The sequence below is a fragment of the Melospiza melodia genome, chromosome 9 (assembly GCF_035770615.1).
Source record: "Melospiza melodia melodia isolate bMelMel2 chromosome 9, bMelMel2.pri, whole genome shotgun sequence".
Classification (NCBI taxonomy): domain Eukaryota; kingdom Metazoa; phylum Chordata; class Aves; order Passeriformes; family Passerellidae; genus Melospiza; species Melospiza melodia.
The window spans coordinates 21,811,597-21,828,811 of NC_086202.1; the positions used below are offsets into that span (position 1 = coordinate 21,811,597).

At 39.0% G+C, this 17,215-nt stretch overlaps 1 protein-coding gene across 4 annotated transcripts in view; it reads left to right on the forward strand.

Annotated features, from left to right (window-relative positions):
• The window catches only part of LRMDA (leucine rich melanocyte differentiation associated), a 641,685-nt gene that overhangs the window by 30,674 nt on the left and 593,796 nt on the right, over nucleotides 1-17,215 (forward strand). For 3 of the 4 annotated variants that reach the window (XM_063163848.1, XM_063163845.1, XM_063163844.1), the window contains exon 2: nucleotides 9,569-9,669. In XM_063163848.1, coding sequence (XP_063019918.1) covers nucleotides 9,632-9,669 — 38 coding nt within the window. In that variant the 5' untranslated portion in view covers nucleotides 9,569-9,631. Of the gene's footprint in view, nucleotides 1-5,581; nucleotides 5,657-9,568; nucleotides 9,670-17,215 lie in introns of those variants that run through there. The other variant, XM_063163846.1, reaches the window with a different exon arrangement.

A 17,215-nucleotide genomic window follows, 5' to 3' on the forward strand; every position in this document is an offset into this window, starting at 1 on the left:
GCTTTTTTTCCATCACAGCTTTTATGTTCTGTGTTTTGGAAACTCAGCTTATAGAATAATGCATTTTGAAGTATATACATAAACTTACCTTAAAAGAATGCTAACAATGTTACAAAATGAAGCTTTTCAAAGACATCAGAAGATGTTGAACTTCAGGGTGCCTTTGCAATAAAACAGTGAGTGAGCTTATAGGCTGCATTAATTCACAATGCCACGTAGCTTCACTGTGCTCATATCACACTTCTGCCATATAATAGGAAAATAATAACCAAATATATCCCAGAGATGGTTTTAGACATAATTCTGTTTTTCTTGGGGACACTGGAGAATGAAAGAGCCAAAATGCAAGAAGTAGGAAATATATCAGATTGGACGCTCTGCTCTTGAGTAGCAGGAAAGGATAAAACTCAAAAACTCTGGATGAAGGCAGAAATATTAATCCCCCTGTCTTTTTCATAGGAGTCTCCACAAGAATGGAAAAATGTAAATCAAGGCCATTAGTTGACAGTAGGAAAGCAAACCCAGAGTTGTTACATGAGCCTACAGTAGTGTGAGATAACCAATTTTCATTGACTGCTTTTTTGGACTAATTTATCCTGCAGAGTTTCAAACACTCCAGCATGGGCATACTTCTGGAAAAAACCCCAACATTTTAATGTCACTCAGATGTTCTTAACTTTTATAGCACTATATCACACTGCCATACTAGTACTGCTCAAAAAAAGGTGTACCAGCGTATTGCACACATATGCAGAACTTGCTTTTCAGATCCCTTTAACCTGTTTATCATTGGCTGTTAAATATCCTTATAAGTGGCAGTATGAGAAGTAGTTTGGAGATAGGAAAGAAGAAAACCTAATTTGCAGCTGTTCAACTTAGGAATGGCAAATGACATCATTACTGTATTTCTTTCTGTAGGACTAAAGTTCCACTTTATTGTACTTTATCTTTTTTCTGTCAGGGTTTTTTTCCTGCATGTTTCACAGCATGGAGTGCTAGTGATGCTGTTTCCTGGGAGACATCTGAAGTTATTAGTTTGGACATTAAACACCCTGTTTAACTCTTTGTGATTAAAAACAGGTGTAAGGGAAGCTACATATGAATAAAATTTTCCTCTGGCAATACAGAGGAAAATGTCTGTACTACAGTCAGTCTTTCTCAGCTAAATTGATTTAGTTTGTATTCATATCATATTGCTGTGGATACTTATTAACAAATATTTTGAGACAATATTTTCATTATTAGCATCAAGAAAATAAGTTTTATGGATAAACTGTGAACCAAATTTTCTGAAGGTCAATTTGGAAAAATTCTGTTACTTGCCTGAGATTTTTTGTCTGAAATTATTTGCTTCAGAAAACTGCTCAAACACACTATTTTGTCAGGAGAAATTATATATATGTGGGTTTTCTTAAAAGTAGACAATAGTTTATTTGACTTACTCTGAAATATAGGATAATTGTATTTGTGTACATGGAGGCATACATGCATAGTGTGCTGCAAGCTGGAAAACAGACCATTTTAACTCAAATATTTGTATAACTTTCAGTTAATGAAAAAGTCAGGACTGCTATTATTTCCTCTTAAAAATGTTCAGTGTTCATTTGAGATGGGGAAATGCTTGTATGCAAAGACTTTATATGAAATGACATAATTCATTTGGTGTTTGGTGCTATGCCATATTTACTGGTTTGTATTAGCTAATTATTTAATCAATTGGTCAATGAGATATCCTGATTGTAACTGAGTACACATTTTAAGCAACTGACTCCTAAAATGTCACAAAGCTCTGTTATTACATGAAGAACTTATTTCTAAGAAGCAGATCTGATGGGTACCTGCCATGGTTTCAACACATTGCTTCCCACTTGTTTGGAGTTTGTTTCCAGGTATTATTTTGAACTTATAATGCTCTTTATTCAAAGAACAGGTCAGCATATATACATATGTGTGTGTATAAAAGATGTACTGAGCATATTAGTGTTTCTCAAAACCTCTATTTTTTTAAAAGTCCATGTTGGTTTTGTCTGTATGTAACTGAAATATCAAGCAGTTTTGGCAATACTCTGTTAAAAATTTTAGGAAATCTTATTGAATGGCCCATACAGAAGTGCCACCTTCTGCATCTAACTGCAGTGAAAGTGATTATTTAAATAAACAAGTGATTTATATATATTTTTTTAATATAAATACACTGTAAAAAAAAAGACATTTCAAAGGTCAGCTATAGCCAACTGTCACATAAACTGTTTTAACCTCTACAAAGAATCCTCACAAAACTTTCATCTTCTGAGGAACCCCAGAAAAATACATTCTGTATATTCTGTGAGTACAAACTTAGTCCTTTGAAGCTTTACTCATTTAGGCAGCTCCATCAAAGCTAAATAAAACCTTCAGATGATGCAGGCTGTGTTGGGCCAGGACTCAAGGTAATGTTTTGAGATGCTCAGAAGTACAAATACATATGGTAAGGTGAAGAACAGCCTAAACCCAGAGGCTGCCTCACATTCATCTGGGATCTGTGCGATCAAGTGACACTGATGATCAGCTGGCTCCAAAGCTGGAGAAGTCCTTTGGTATTTACATTGCACTGGGATGGATTTCAGCTTCATAACAACATGGGGCGCAAACTAATGAGCACATTGACTCATATGCCTGAGACTACGTTATAACTTTGTTACAATTGCAGATTAGATCTTACAAAATAGTCCTTCGGGGGCAGACAGCTGTGAGTTTTCATTGCTTTTGAAAATTACACGCAAGTGACGGGTACTTAAGAAATAAGGGAATAAAGCAGACTCTAAAATTACAAAGTTTGAGAAGTTCATCAATAATCCTGTAGGAAACTGGCAGCAGAATTAGGGTTTTTGAGATGTAAGTTTTCAAAGTCTAGGGAAGCACCACATTAAGACAGTCATCTCTCTTCTCCTTTCCTCTGATCCAGGGAGTTTTGTTTTTCCCTTCCTTTACAGTATAATAGTCCCATTTTGTCACTGCAGTCGGTAGCACTCCCTTTTTGTTACACACCATGGGACTTGGATCTATTATTTATCCATGGCAGATAATAATCTAGGCCATGTCTGTACAAGAAAATGTTGAACTGGTTTCAAAAGAACGACTATAAGCCTGATGCACTTAAAACAGTTTGCCACATCTTTAAGTTGTTTTTGTAATTTAGAAAATTCAGCTCGACTGATTGAAGAGATGATAAAGTCAATTTAAGTCACCTGGTTTAGGGAGCTGTACCTGCAACTTTTCACTCTAGACAAGGTCTTGCCTATTAAGTAGGAGGATCAATGGCAGGTTAATGCAACTGGCAATGTAAGAAGCTGGAAAAACCCCCCAAACTTGCTATTATTTGTGTGGGTTATTTTGTAAACTATTTAGGCAGGGATTTTTTTCTTCATAGATATCTCTGAAATGACAGCTAACACTCTACTAAAATTAATCCTAATAATGTAGATAATGATATGCTAAATTGTTTTCAATATAGTTATTCCAATTTTACGTGAGTGTAGTATTGAACTGAATTTACTCCACTATAGATACTGTAGCAGTCAGTGGGCCACTTGAGCTGTATGTGTTCATTCTGGTGGGAACCACATGCTTGTAGCTAAAAGAGAGATAAAAAGTAGATATAGAAAGAGGAGAATGTATTGCTTTGTTTAAATTTACAGTTCACATAGTACTTGTTTTTCTTGGCATATGTTGTTTACTATATAATCTAATAGATAAATAAAGGCCCTGATGAAGCATGCTGAGTGATGATCTGAACTAGCAAGTATGCCTGGATGGAAAACTCTTAGAGAAACAGAGCTTTTATTCATCAGTGTAGGATCAGCTTATTTGCTGTGGCTGAAGGGTTTGATTCTTCTGTCTTACATGATACAAGGAAAATTAGATCATGCAAAGCACTGGAGTGATTTATTCATTCGCCATATTTTGATTTTTATGCATGTTGGCCCATTGACATTTCTAACACAATACATTAAAACAACAGGGAGCAAGAACATTTTTTTCCTCAGCTATTTGCTCTGTGTTTCCTGTCCAGCAGTCACTGAGGAAGGAGGGCTGGCTGTAGTGAAGTTGTAGTGCCACAGCTGTACCAAGAATTTATTCTGTTGATACTGAGAGGTAGAGCAGCAAGTACAGTATGGGTTTCTGCTGTGTTGCTGAATAAACTCAAGAAAGTGGTTTGCAGTGAGGAATACATATCCTCCTGAAACTTATTTCCCCTCACAGCATGTGCCTCCGCTTTCAGCAAGAGCGAGTTATGCTATATTAGCAGAAAGGGGAAAAATGAGCCAGGTTTTTAAAGGTGCTTAGGCAGCTGAAGAGGTAGGTAGATGACTAATAGGATTTAGGATCCAAGCTTGGGAAACCTTTAAGTCTCATATAAAATTCTTACAGAAAACCTGTAGCTCCTCCAGTCTGCCTGAGCAGTGATAACCTACTATCATTCCATTATTTTAATTAGTAAATTCTTGTCCTGGAAAGACTCATTTGACAGGGTTTTCTGATCATTCCAAAGGTATTTCTAGTTTCCACACAAATTGTTCTATGTTCTAGAAACAAAAAAATATTGCTATGAGAATGTGGACCTTTCCTGGAGATAGATGTTTCTGGTTTTTATTTTTTTCCTGCAGGTGTTGCTTTACCAGTGACTTACATCTCCTTAAAGGTAAGTTATGCTTTATGCCACAAATTAACGAGCTGCCTAGTAGGTGGAAAGTCAGTACAGATAATATTCCAAGTAATCTAGCACCTTATGGGAACTGAAATCCAAGGTGTGATCCCTCTGTCAGTGTCACAGATTGGCAATTTCCATCACTTCTTCCTATGGCCTATTCCAGCACGGCTGCAGCCCAGCACGTGGGGCTGCCCCGGCGCTGGGAAGGGCGGAGAAGCTGGGGGAAGTTCTGGAGCACCAGTTTTATTTACGAGGAGCAGCTGAGGGAGCTGGGGTTGCTTAGCCCGAGAAGGCTTGGAGTGAGGGTGGGGGCAGCTTAAGGGAGGGTTAAGAAAGGTAGAGGCCGGTCTCTTCTCTCAGGTAGCTGCCGACAGGATGTACCTCTAGCTGGGCCAGGGGAGATTTAGGTCGGACATTAGGAGGAATTTCTTAATAGAAAAAGGGATTAAACGTAAGAATGGGCTGCCCAGAGAGGTGGTGGAGTCACCGTCCCGAGAGGTGTTAAGAACACAGTGAACGAGGAAAACTAAACCACTTCATGCCATGGTCAAGCTGGTGTGGTGGTGTTCGGTCCTAGGTTGCACTGGATGGTCTAAGAGGTCTTTTCCGACCGAGCTGATCCTGCGAGGCACGGCAGTCTCTGTGTGCCGCTTTGGGCTGATGTTCCAGGTAGGATGTCGCAGCGGGGCCCGGGGCAGCCGCCAGACAAGGATGACCGTGCCCGGGCACGCAGCCCTCGGGCCGCGCCAGCTCCCGCTGCCACCGCCCGGGGCCTGGCCTGGCTGCGCCCTGGGCCCGGCCGCAGGAGGCGGCGGGAGCTCCGCGCTGCCGCCGCCTCCGGCCCGGCCGCGCTTCCGCCCGCGTCAGCTGACTCTGCCAGGCAGCGGCCCGGCCCGGCACCGAGCCCGCGGAGCCTCCGGCGCGGCCACCCGCAGCATGGCAGGGGCGGTGGTGAGCGGAGCGCAGGTAGGTGTCCGCGGCCCGCAAGGCCGGCCGGCCGCGGCCCCACCTGCCGCGGGCAGCGCGCCCCGGCCGGCGCGTCCCGCCCCCAGCACCGGGAGCGGCTGCTCCCGCTCCGCGCCGGCTCCCGCCTCTCTGCCGGTGCCGCTCCCGCTCAGTGGGAACCGGTTTAGTTTCCAGCCGCAGCGGGGCCGGCTTAGTTTCCAGCCGCGCCGCGCCACGCAGGTATCGCCTCCGTCGCCGCAGCGCTGTCCCGAGGCCGCCGAAGGGAAGGGGCTGAGGAGCGGTGCCGGGGGTGCGCTCCCGGCGGCGGCGGATAACGGCGCTCCGGGCCGGGCAGGGCTGCGCTGCCGGTGCCGCTGACGTGCGGCGGGCGCGCCCCCGGGGCTCCCGCGCAGCGCGCTCCCAGCGGGACGCGCTCCGGCTCCGAACCGCGCTTGCTCTGTCCGGCTGGGGGGCCGCGGGAGCGAGCTGAAGGAGAAGGAGTGAAATGTGCTAAGTGTTTGTTGTTCCTCCTGAAACCGCTTATGTTTGTTTCGGTTTGGTTTAGGAGAAGTTGGGAAATTAACACAGCCTGCTGACTTTTACCCAGCGCCTTGTATGGCTACTGAAAAAAATTCTTTGTGAAAGTTGATGACATTAGTGATGAACCTGTGACTAAAGTTAGAACTTTTTTCTTCCCCTAAGGAGGAGGAAGCTTGTCTTATTTTTGAAAATGGTTTGCCATTAAACCAGGGTGCTGCCCATCTAATTGCTTCTTTAATCTGGTCACTATTTCTGTGTGGAATTCATGTAAATATGTGTGTGATATGAAGGCAATTAATTGGCTAATTTTGAAGCTGCTGCAGGAAACAGTCCCTGTGGTCTCTGTGGTGCACCCTGGCACTGAGTGACCCACTGCCTTCTTCCCTTGAGCATGCCTTGAGCCCCTTAATTTGGCTATGTTCCCAGCATACAATCTTCTAACAGCATAGAGTAAAATGTAATGCTCAGCTGACTGGAAATATTCTCCAGATGTAGCTCCCTTCAGTGGGAGAGAATGTGCAGTATTGAGAGTTCATACATGACCTTTTTGGTGACATTCCTTCATAAAGACGTTACTCTATGGGTTATTAAGATTACAGTATCCTTGTAGAATGATCACAGAGACTAAATGGTGATACCCTCTGAAACTAAAGCAGAAGAGAAGTGCAACTGCTATTGATAGTTAACTTATGTTTTGAATATTTTGTAACAACATGTCTTTTTCATGAATTGTATACTGTGTGTTGAAGAGTCTGCAAGAATATCTCAGGCCTCCATAGCCTATCTGATACTGGCCTTTGTGGGAAACTGAACATTTTGGTGGGGTATTGAGTAGGCCACCAGTAATGACTGACTGTGACCAGCCTTCACTATATCTTAAAGAATTAGGTCACAGAAACCTCTACATCCAGTTTTTAATACTGTGTGATGGTCTGTGACTAGTATAGAAAAACCTAAGAAATCTGCTATTACTGATGTGCCTTGCAGCCAAAGAGCTGGAGTCTTGGGAAAAGGATGCTTGCTCTCATCTCTCAGTGGTGACATCTCTGGATATGTACTTGGAAGCTCATAGTCATGTTGAGGGTATTTGAAGAGGAAGCAAAAGCAAGAATACTGAGTTATGTACATTTTATTGTTTCCTGAGTAAATTATTTTGAAGTGAAACAATGAAAATGAAGAAATATTCTCATTTCTTCTGTCTACAGACATCTCGTTTTATATTAGCATTGTACTATGAGTGTGCTGAAGTGGACTCTGTGGAAGTAAAATGCCTTTACAAGGCCTCAGCATTGAGAGGCCATGATAACATGTCATCTGCAAATATGCCTGTGAATAATGTGTTTGCACCACTTGTGTAAATATATTTACATATTATAACTGTTCAAAGGCTGAACCTTTGAAACATTTTATGTATTTTGTCTCCTGTGTGCTCTAAATGACATTTGTAGGAATCCTTTTCTTCAACTTCAATTCTCGTGGACAGGGCTTTGATGGCCAGGTAAGTTTCTGAAGCAGTGTGTGGCAGGCCAGAGTCCCCTGCTCCTTCTCAGCCATGCCTCCCTGGGTGAAAAGCCAAGGGAGGGTCTGTGCTCTTGCCGTGTTTGTAGCTCCTCAAGACATTCTTGTCCTCCCAGTGTTAATAGGCATCATATTTTAGTTATTTCTGTTTCAACCCGTTACGTTGAACCAAATGCTTAATCCTAAGTGTTAAGCTGTTAATGTGATGTCTTTCAAAGGGTTTGCAAGCATTAGTTTAAATAAATCTACAATTCATTGAAGAATGATGCAGTTCTTTTGTGCATACCTTTGTGTATGTTGTAAAACACCTTGTGATTATCTTAGATGTAAACTGGAAGAAAACTTCAACACGTTTAATTCAATAAATTCTGTAAAGCATTTTCTGTTATATAGAAACCATTAGGATGCCAACTACCCAAAACAGTTCCTTTCCCTTTTGTTCTTATATTTGCTCAAGTTGTGTGTATGTTCTGGTGCCAGAATATATTGCAAGAGCAGGTCTGATTTAACAAGGGGAAGAAGTTGTTAAACTGAGCTTCAAGCTACCTGTTTTCTGCTCATAAAAATTATTTCCCTGTTGTCAGCTTTATCTGTTGAAGTTATTGAACAAAATGAATTAAATGGAATGCCATATAGTATTATCAGATGCAATCATTTTTAGAGCGTAGGAGATCAGGATGACTTGCAGAAGTACATACTGTCAGTCTGCTCTGCAGAGGAGTCTCTGTTTTAACAGAAGGTGGAATACTATCAAAACAACTTTGATGGATTTTTTTTGCATATTTTCCATCCAGTGTATTTTACACTAGTGGAATATGGTATTGAAATTGACTTTATAATTAAACAAGTGGATAATAACAGTGTTGTATAGATAGTGGTCTAACATGGTGCTTAACTTGCTAGTTGGTCATTAAGGGAAACTAGGATTTCTGCAGCACAAAATCTGAAATGTCAGTATTTTGAACACAGAAAGGATGAGCCAATATAGATGTGTAGAATTCTTGACAATAGCTTTGAAAAGCTTTGTGAGATTTCTTCTTGATTGTGGGAAATCAAACCAATGACTTCTAAAACGGTATAGCAGAAATAATAGAAAAAGTTTAGCTGCTTTACTTTTTGTGTTCTTATGGAAATACTGTCACTCACTTCATCCTCACTAAAAACAAATGAGACCAAACAGAATCTGAGTAGACTGGTTTTGTGCTACCACTAATTCTTCCTGTGTTTGCTGAAGATGGGTTAGATGGGCTGGTATGAAAAAGTGTACATGTATGTGAAGGTAATGAGAAGCCAGAAATCTTTCAGACTTCTGTGACTGTCTGAAAAGAAGCTGCATGCCTCATTTTCATGGACATGGGCAGCCCTCTTGCTCTGTCCCTACTGTTTGCTACTGGGAGTAATAATCTTCTCAAGGAATGGTTACAATGCATTGACCGTACACTGCTGAGGTATTTCTGCACCTAAATTTAGAAAACAACCTTTGTTTGTTGTATATGAAGGGCCAAACTGGAAGATCCTTTGGATGGCTTCTGGTCCTTCAAACAAATTTCTTCTGGAACATGCCAGAATGGTAATGGGAAGTAACATTAGATCAAAGTATTAACAGTGAAATAGAAGAAATGTGATACATTTAATTGAAGTATTTTTACTGGAAGGAGACAAAACATGAATAAAGACTATAGATATGATAAATATTAAGTAGATGGTATCAATGGGAAAATGAGTTTGTGTGCTAGATATTATAGCTGTAAAATTTATGTAGTTTAAAGCTGTAATGCCAATTTGTTGCATGTTACCATTTTATCAATGAGACAAAATCTGGACAGGGACCCAAATCTACTGATGAAATGTTTCCCTGTTGCTTCTCTTTCTCAGGTGTCCTACATTAGTCAGGACTGTGAAGAAATTCCAGAATTCCTGGGAAGAAAATATGGACACATGGCAAAAAGGCTAGATCTTAGCTTCAACTTGCTAAGGTATGTGGCAGTATGTAGTTTTTCAAGTGCAGTGTGTGGAATTCCAACTCCTAAAATAGACTGGGTTTTTTTTCAAAGTAGAAGAATGTACATTGGGTACATTTAAATGTTGTCAAGTGGATGACACTGTTTCATAGGTAATGTTTGTCTCCTTTTCTCCCACACTTGGAGCACAAATAACCAGGTAAGTCTGGAAAAGTAATATGTGTTAACATAAATTATGCCCATTGAGAAGTTTATGCTTTGTCCTCTACTTAAATTGGAAAATAAACGTTGTTACCTGAAGAAGTGAAGAATGGGATCAAAAGTAAATTTTCCTTAACCAAAACACTAGTAAGTATGTGCTTCTCTCCCTTTCTAAAAATTTTATTGATGGATTTCTGCTTATTACTATATATGCTTTATAATGCTCTTTTCCCAGATGATGTTTTTTGTTCTATGATTTTATTTTTGTGCATCTGTGTAGTTAAGTGCTAAAGCTAAGCACAATTAGAATTTGTAATTCCTTTTAAGTATTTTAATATATGGATTGGTTTAGGATTCTGTAGTATTGCTGTAAGCTACTATGGCATCCCATTTCATTTAATCCTTATAAGAGAGCCTGCTGAGGTGCAGCAGAGTATATTTCTGGTTGAAAAATGTGAGTAAGTATGGAGAAAGAATTTGAGTGCAGTTGTCTGCTTAATAAAAAAATAGATTTGTGGAGGTAGGGTTGGACTCAACTCATTTCCCTTTAATTTTACTGGGGGTAAGCTTGTCTGCTTGTGAAGAGTAATACAGAAAGTTGTGTGCTGATGCCTTGTTTTCCTAGAAGAAACAACCATTGATTTTTAACTTACTTAACACTCATAAATGTTCTTCTGGGCCTTTGTCAACTCTGAAAGAATGAATCATACATGTAAGAGGTAGCTGAGCAAAGGAGACACTAAATCTGTGGATTGTTGCTGTCTTATACTGTGACTCTGTATCGTTGGATAGTGTAATGAGAAAAGAGAATTTTTCTGGGGCACGGGATCAAATGGTAATTTCTTTTTTTTGTCCTGAAGGTAATTCAAGGGTTTGTAGGTATATTAAGATTTAGCATGTTGACAAGACTGCTCCTTCTTTACATTTCTGGGAAATAAAGGTGTTTGTGTCTTTCAATTAATGCATGATTTGAAGAACAATTCTCTGATTTTGTTTCATTTCATAAAGTAAAATAATAACATCAAATATGGGTGTAAAGTACCACTTTAAAACTCTGATCATATTTTCATAGAGAGCACAATTGGTGATGTATTTCTGAAATCTGTGTTTTCTTGCCTTCTTCTCTACTCAAAAACACTTAGCTTGTTTTTCAGAAGGGATATAATTTGGTTTTATTGAGGTTTGGGGAAGAACAATCAGCTTGTGATGTAGGAGAAGTTGTAGTTGTAAATCTGTAAAAGTATTTTAAGACCGGAAATCAGATTTGGGAAAGGGGAGAAGTGGATTTTTTTCTTTTCCTTTGGGAAGCTAATACTAAATGGGATGAGAGCAGTAAGAGTTTCTCATTTTGAGTAGTGCTTAGGTTTATTAAGCGTATGGAAACTAAGAGTGAAGTATTTATGGTGCAATAGCTGTGAAGTATTTGTGGTACAGTAGCTGTTCACACTGGTCTGCATTTATATATTAGCCCTGTACCTACATATTATTGAGAAAGTCAGAAAAGATACAGAATAAATGCCATAACCTTAAATGAATGTGAATATAGAGTAATGTCTTGGGCAGCTGTTGAAGCAAGTGTAAGCAGTGACCCCTTCTTTAAACAGGTGTTATTACTTAAAAATCTAACAATGTTGTAGCATAGCGATGAGTTTTATGATGATTAGCAGTAAATGCTTAATTTGAAGAGTTTAGCATGTTGTTTTCAGTGGGGAAACAATCCCTACAATTAATGTTGATTTAGAAAGGAGTTTGATTTTTTTAGTTTAACTTACTGTCTCCTGTTGTCCCTTGGTAAAGGTGTGAGTTGAATGAAGAAGACCAAGGGTGACCAAATATAGAAAAAGATGAAGAGAATGCTGTGTTTTGCTAGCACTGTAGTGATTTGCAGTAAAGATGTTAGCTTTCATTATAATTTGATTTATTATTGCATGAGAGTTTGTGTATTTTTTTGAAAAGAAAAAAGACAACCAGACGTTGTTGCATGTGATGGTTTTGTTACAAAGATTTCCCTGGTTATTTTCTTTTTGCCTGGGGTGTGTTCATATAACAGAGGAGGGGAGGGTTGTCATTAGCTCTTTTGAACTGGCAGTTTAATACAGAGGAAAGTGTACATTTTTCACCATTTTTTTTCTGACTTCAGAATTCTTCCCAGGCTAGAGCTCCTTCCTCTTTCTTAAAATTTAGAGGCTGTGTAGATGCTTAATTATCTTTGCATCAGATGTGGTATATCTAATATCAGCACTTGATACATAATCACAAACAGTTGCTTTTGTGTCTTTCTTGTTTGCCTTTTTCCAAGAGCTAGTGTCTCTCCTCGAAGTGACTGCTACCAGTTGCAGTGGTTACACATCTCCCCTTTTCCCTGGGAGGGAAAGGAAAGAAAGGTGAAAGGTACAAGGGAACTTAAATGGGAATTTTGGGAAAGAGGAGGAGTAACAGCAATTTGCTGTGTGTGAGGCAAAGAGAAAAATGTGTGTGTGCTTAATTGGCAGGATGTGGTGCCACTGGATTGCCTCCCGCTTATGTCTCTGGCTGGTGGAAATCCTTCAATCCCAGATGACTGTAGTCCACTTGTGACTTATTTCTTCTGATGCTGTTTTATTACATTGATTTTGTTTGAATACTTTCTAATATCTTTTGTTTCCTTTTGGGGCCAAGAGAGGGTTGTGAAGAAGATGGAGCCAAAATCTTGTCAAATGCACAGCAAAAGAACAAGAGGCAGTTGTCACAGCTGCAGCAAGGGAATTTCCAGCCACCTCCAGGAAGGTTGAGTGGAAGAGGTGCCTAGAGAGGCTCTGGAATCTCCACCCTGGGTGGTATTTAAAATGCGACTGGACATAACTCCAAGCAACCTGATCTAAATTTTGAAATCCCCCTTTTCTGAGCAGGGAATTGGACTAGATGATCTCTAGATGCTCCTTCCAACCTAAATTATGCTGTGCTTCTGCAACTTTATTGGTGTGGTATGGCCTCAGTTGTAGCAGCTCTTTTGATTTCATAGTGAATTTCATCTATTTTAGAAATGAACTATTTACACTGTATATTTTCAATAAGGCATGTTTCAGCAGCAGAGATATTTTGCTTTGGAAATCTGCTCCTGAACCTCTCATGGCAACTGTATTTGATAGCCTTCCCTAGTAACAGGGTCCTTTCATAATAGGTGGAAAACATTCCCAGTTCTCATTTTGTGAAGGCACAGAGCATGGGAAGAGGAGACACTGATGTGTGAAGATTAGTGTTACCTGGAGACTTCGTAAAGGGTTTCAAGGTGGAACAAAAACTATTTTTGATCATGGAAAATTAAAGATTTCACTAAAACCAGAACAAGGTAAGTAGTAATCACTGGTGAAGGAAGGAAAATAAGTGTGTAAGAAGGATGTAGTAGAGGTAGGGGGTAGAGATTTGGATGAAGTACAAAGATTTTAGTTTAGATGCATCTTGCTATCTTGTGGGAACTAAAAAAACCCAAACAACCCACTACTTGTTCAAAGCTTTTTTTCACTTGTCCTAGATGACTGTGTTCAAATTTTGTCCTTTCACATTGAAGGCTAAATGCACTCCAGTGCTTGAATAACAGATGTCAGTGGTTTTGTACAAACAGGTGCCATGCTTTTATAAATAACATCTACAGTTCAATTCACTGAGAAGTCCATCTTGTGATTTTGTCCTCAGTAGTTTTAAACATGTGAGTTGTTTTCCTTTTTCTTAGAGAGATTTCTTCTCGGTCAAAGCTATGAGGTGAAAGGGAGAGTGAATCTTTAATCTTGGCCAATGAGGAAGGATTAATCCAATAATTGTGCTCATGGAGATACAAATATCTCTTCCTTCTCTCTAGGGTGCAGATTATTTCTGCTAGGAGCCTGAATAATTTGCACAGTATGTGCTTGTGCATAATTTCCACTGTGTGATGAAGAAGGTGCACGAATGAAAACATTCCCTTGAACTTCAGTCCTAGTCTGGAATGTTCCTCCATGACTTTTGTGAGGCTGAGGCTTTGTAATATCTTCTCTGTGGACTAGGTATTGTTCTTTCTCTCTTCTGCCTCCTGTTTTTTAGCCTGGGGAAATATGCAAGTGGCAGCCTGAAAATGGGCTTCAGTTTTCACAGGGCATGTTCCTCTTTGTAAGTTGAGCATGTGAAAGAAAGGCTTTTTTTTTTTTTTTTTTAACCACCTTCCCGGTCTATGCAGCAATAAGACATGCAGAACAGGAAGATGAACAACAAAAGAGAGATGGAAATAAAAGCCAGAATTCAAAACAAAGCATGACATATTTTTAAAGCCTTTAGACTCATCTTTATAGCACTTTAAAATGTTGAAGGAAATGCACTATTGTTAAAACTTTTTGATGGTTTTATTTATAAGGTAGAAAAATATTTTCACCATAATTGGGTAACTCTTAATCGTAGCAATTGCATATTTATCAGTATGAGGGGCTGTTATTAATGTAGCTGTCATGCACAAACACATTTCTGCATTAAATCCATTTAGTATGTGCATTATTCGGTCTAGAATGTCACCAGGACATCAAAGCCCCCTTAGGCATAAGAGCACAGTGCCCTGCTGTGGCTGCAGAAAGGGCTTGATCAATAAATGTAACATGTTAATGCAGAGCAAATAGAATAAAAGATTTCTTTGACAAGACATGAAAAATCACCTTGTGGCAGCTGGCATGGTGATGCCATTTCAGCGGAGACACTAGCAAAGTTGATCTGACAAGTAAAGAGGAGAGATGATGGTTATAAGGTGCTTTTGTTTCAAACTTCTTTCTTGACCTGTCAGGTTTTGAAGGAGCCTGAATGGCCCTTTTTTGTCATGTGAAAATTGTAGTCTTAGGCAGTTATGAAGCAGTTATCTCTTCTCAAATTGTGAATGCTGCTGTTTAATTGATTCACTTAGCATTTGAAACTGTCACGCATTAATAATTGCTAAATCCTGTAGATACTGCTCCAGTGTGTCATGCTTAAATGTGTAGTTATCAGAAAATTAATATCCTTAATGAACTGATGCTTTCAAACTAGCATTGCATGAAATCTCTTTTGCCCTTTCATTTGCTGAAGGTATATCAACCAGTTTTCAGAGAAACCCCTCCTGACAGTTGTGTGGTTTTATTTATTTATTTTTTTGATGCCCAACAAATGCCAGCTTTGCTTTGGGTACATAGTGTGCTCAATGACAATAAATATAGTAATTATGCTGGAGTTGGTAATTAACATAATTATAGTCAATTACGACAAATACAGTGCAGAGCTAAATGAATGAGGGTGAGAAATTAGCAAGCTAATTGATTTACCTTACGTGCTGCTTTTTCCTGCAACTAACAGTTGCAGATTTTCTGTGGGAAAGAGTGTTTACAAATAGCTGATTGTGTTTTGAAATGATTCTGTCTTGTGGCTCTCACTGCTGCTTCCCCTGCACTGAGGTGAAGAGGGTTGAAATATGGGGTAGTGGTTACAAGGAGAAAGGAGCTGCTTGGTCCTCACTGAATGCTTTGAAGGAAGATGTATGTACTTACTTTAATTTTAGATGCTTCTTCCGGTATTGAAAGGAGAAAAGCCTGTGTGATCCTTTAGAAAAGATATTGCTTGAGAAATTTTGGACATATATTTTAATCCCCTTAGATGTTGCCTGAATTATCTAAGAAACATTTATCTATCTGTCTATTGATGTCAGAGATCTGCAGAGCACTGGATAGCTGGGGGAAGAATTGTTCAAGGAATCTAAGTGTGTTGAAACAGTATGCCCTTGTTCAACCATCAGTTTCAATAATTTAAACCACTGGACCAGTAGGGATGCATAATATCATAACATTTGTGCACATTATAATTGCCTGTTTTGTTTCAAGATGATTTATAGTATCTTGTCTGAAATAAGTGTATTGGAGCTATGGAGTTAATCTGTTTCACTCTCCTTGTTTTTTTCTTTTCTTTCAAGCATGACGACAGTTTACTATGTGAAAGGAGAATGTATATGTTTTAAAAAATCTTATTGAAGATTTTGTATTGCTCTTTTAAGAAAAATGTTGAGTAGTAGTTGAGATTTCTTTCTTTAAGAAAACAATAATTTACATATGTTTGTAAATTTTATTCTGGCTATTGTTTACGGTTTGAAGATAAATGGAATTGTATAGAGAGACTTCAGCAAAAAGATAATGTTTTCCATGGCTAAGCAATCTGAAATTTATAAATTCTTGGTAATTTTTCTTCTACTATTGCAGTAAATGTATCAAGTTCAAATTAGTAGGTGTGTAGTTTGAGGTGGATACTCAAAGTTTACCCTTAAAGGGATGTCCTACAATAAGCACAATATACTCTTTTTTAAATCATGTTGAAACATTATGGGTGTTTAAAAATACTTGTACAGTAACACTGCTAAGAATGGTCAGTCTTTAGAAACAATTAAGCTCCTAGAATAATTTTGCTGAATTAAATATTTATACATGAGGAATCACTGCAATTATTTACAGATATAATAATCTTTCTGTTGAAGTCTTACATGTTTATTAATCACTGTGGACTACCTTATGTGTAATTATCTTTTTACTGAAAGAACTTGTTGTATTAGATGGACTGAAGACAAGTATGTTGATGGATTCTTTCTACGTGGGTAATACCTAGGGAGTTGCGTAAGAGAAAGTTTTATAAATGTATAACTATTGGAAAACTAGAAGGAGAGCATTACCAGTAACAAAAACAATTACAAACTTCAGTTATTAACTCTGCTTTGGGCAGTTAATAGACATCAAACCTAAATCTACTCCTTGCTCTCTTCTTCCCTTCTTTTTCCGTCTCACCATGTAACCCCTTTTTAAAAAGTGGCATTGGAGCAGGAACCAGGTGTGATCTGGCTTTTTTCTCCCACCTTAAATCTTGGGAAATACTAAAACTATTAAGATATGCCTTTTCTCGGATGCAACAGCCATGCCTGTGTTCTGTTGCTTTGTCAACTTTAAATGTGATTATAGAATATTTGCCACTACAAAGCATTATCTGTCTGTTTTTCTGACTTGTATATTTTCCTGCTGTGTCTTAATTCTGGTCATTGGTTTATTGTTGATATGAAGGGGACCAGTCAATGACTGTTGTTAAAAATACCAAATCAATGGGTTGTAGTATGCACTTAAATATCTCACTTATTTCAGCATACTATACCATGGAGGTAAGCTGTACTTTTTCATGGAAAAGTTATTTTTCCAAACTCAGTAATATGTTAATAATAGGTACTATAAATGGTTGTATTTCAGTATGGGTGGATGTTATCTTCTTCAGTCCCAGCAGCCTCTCTTTTTGTCTATTGATCCTTGCTTGACTTTTTATGGCCACATAGTCACTAACAGACTGTGAAAACACTGTTGTATATATA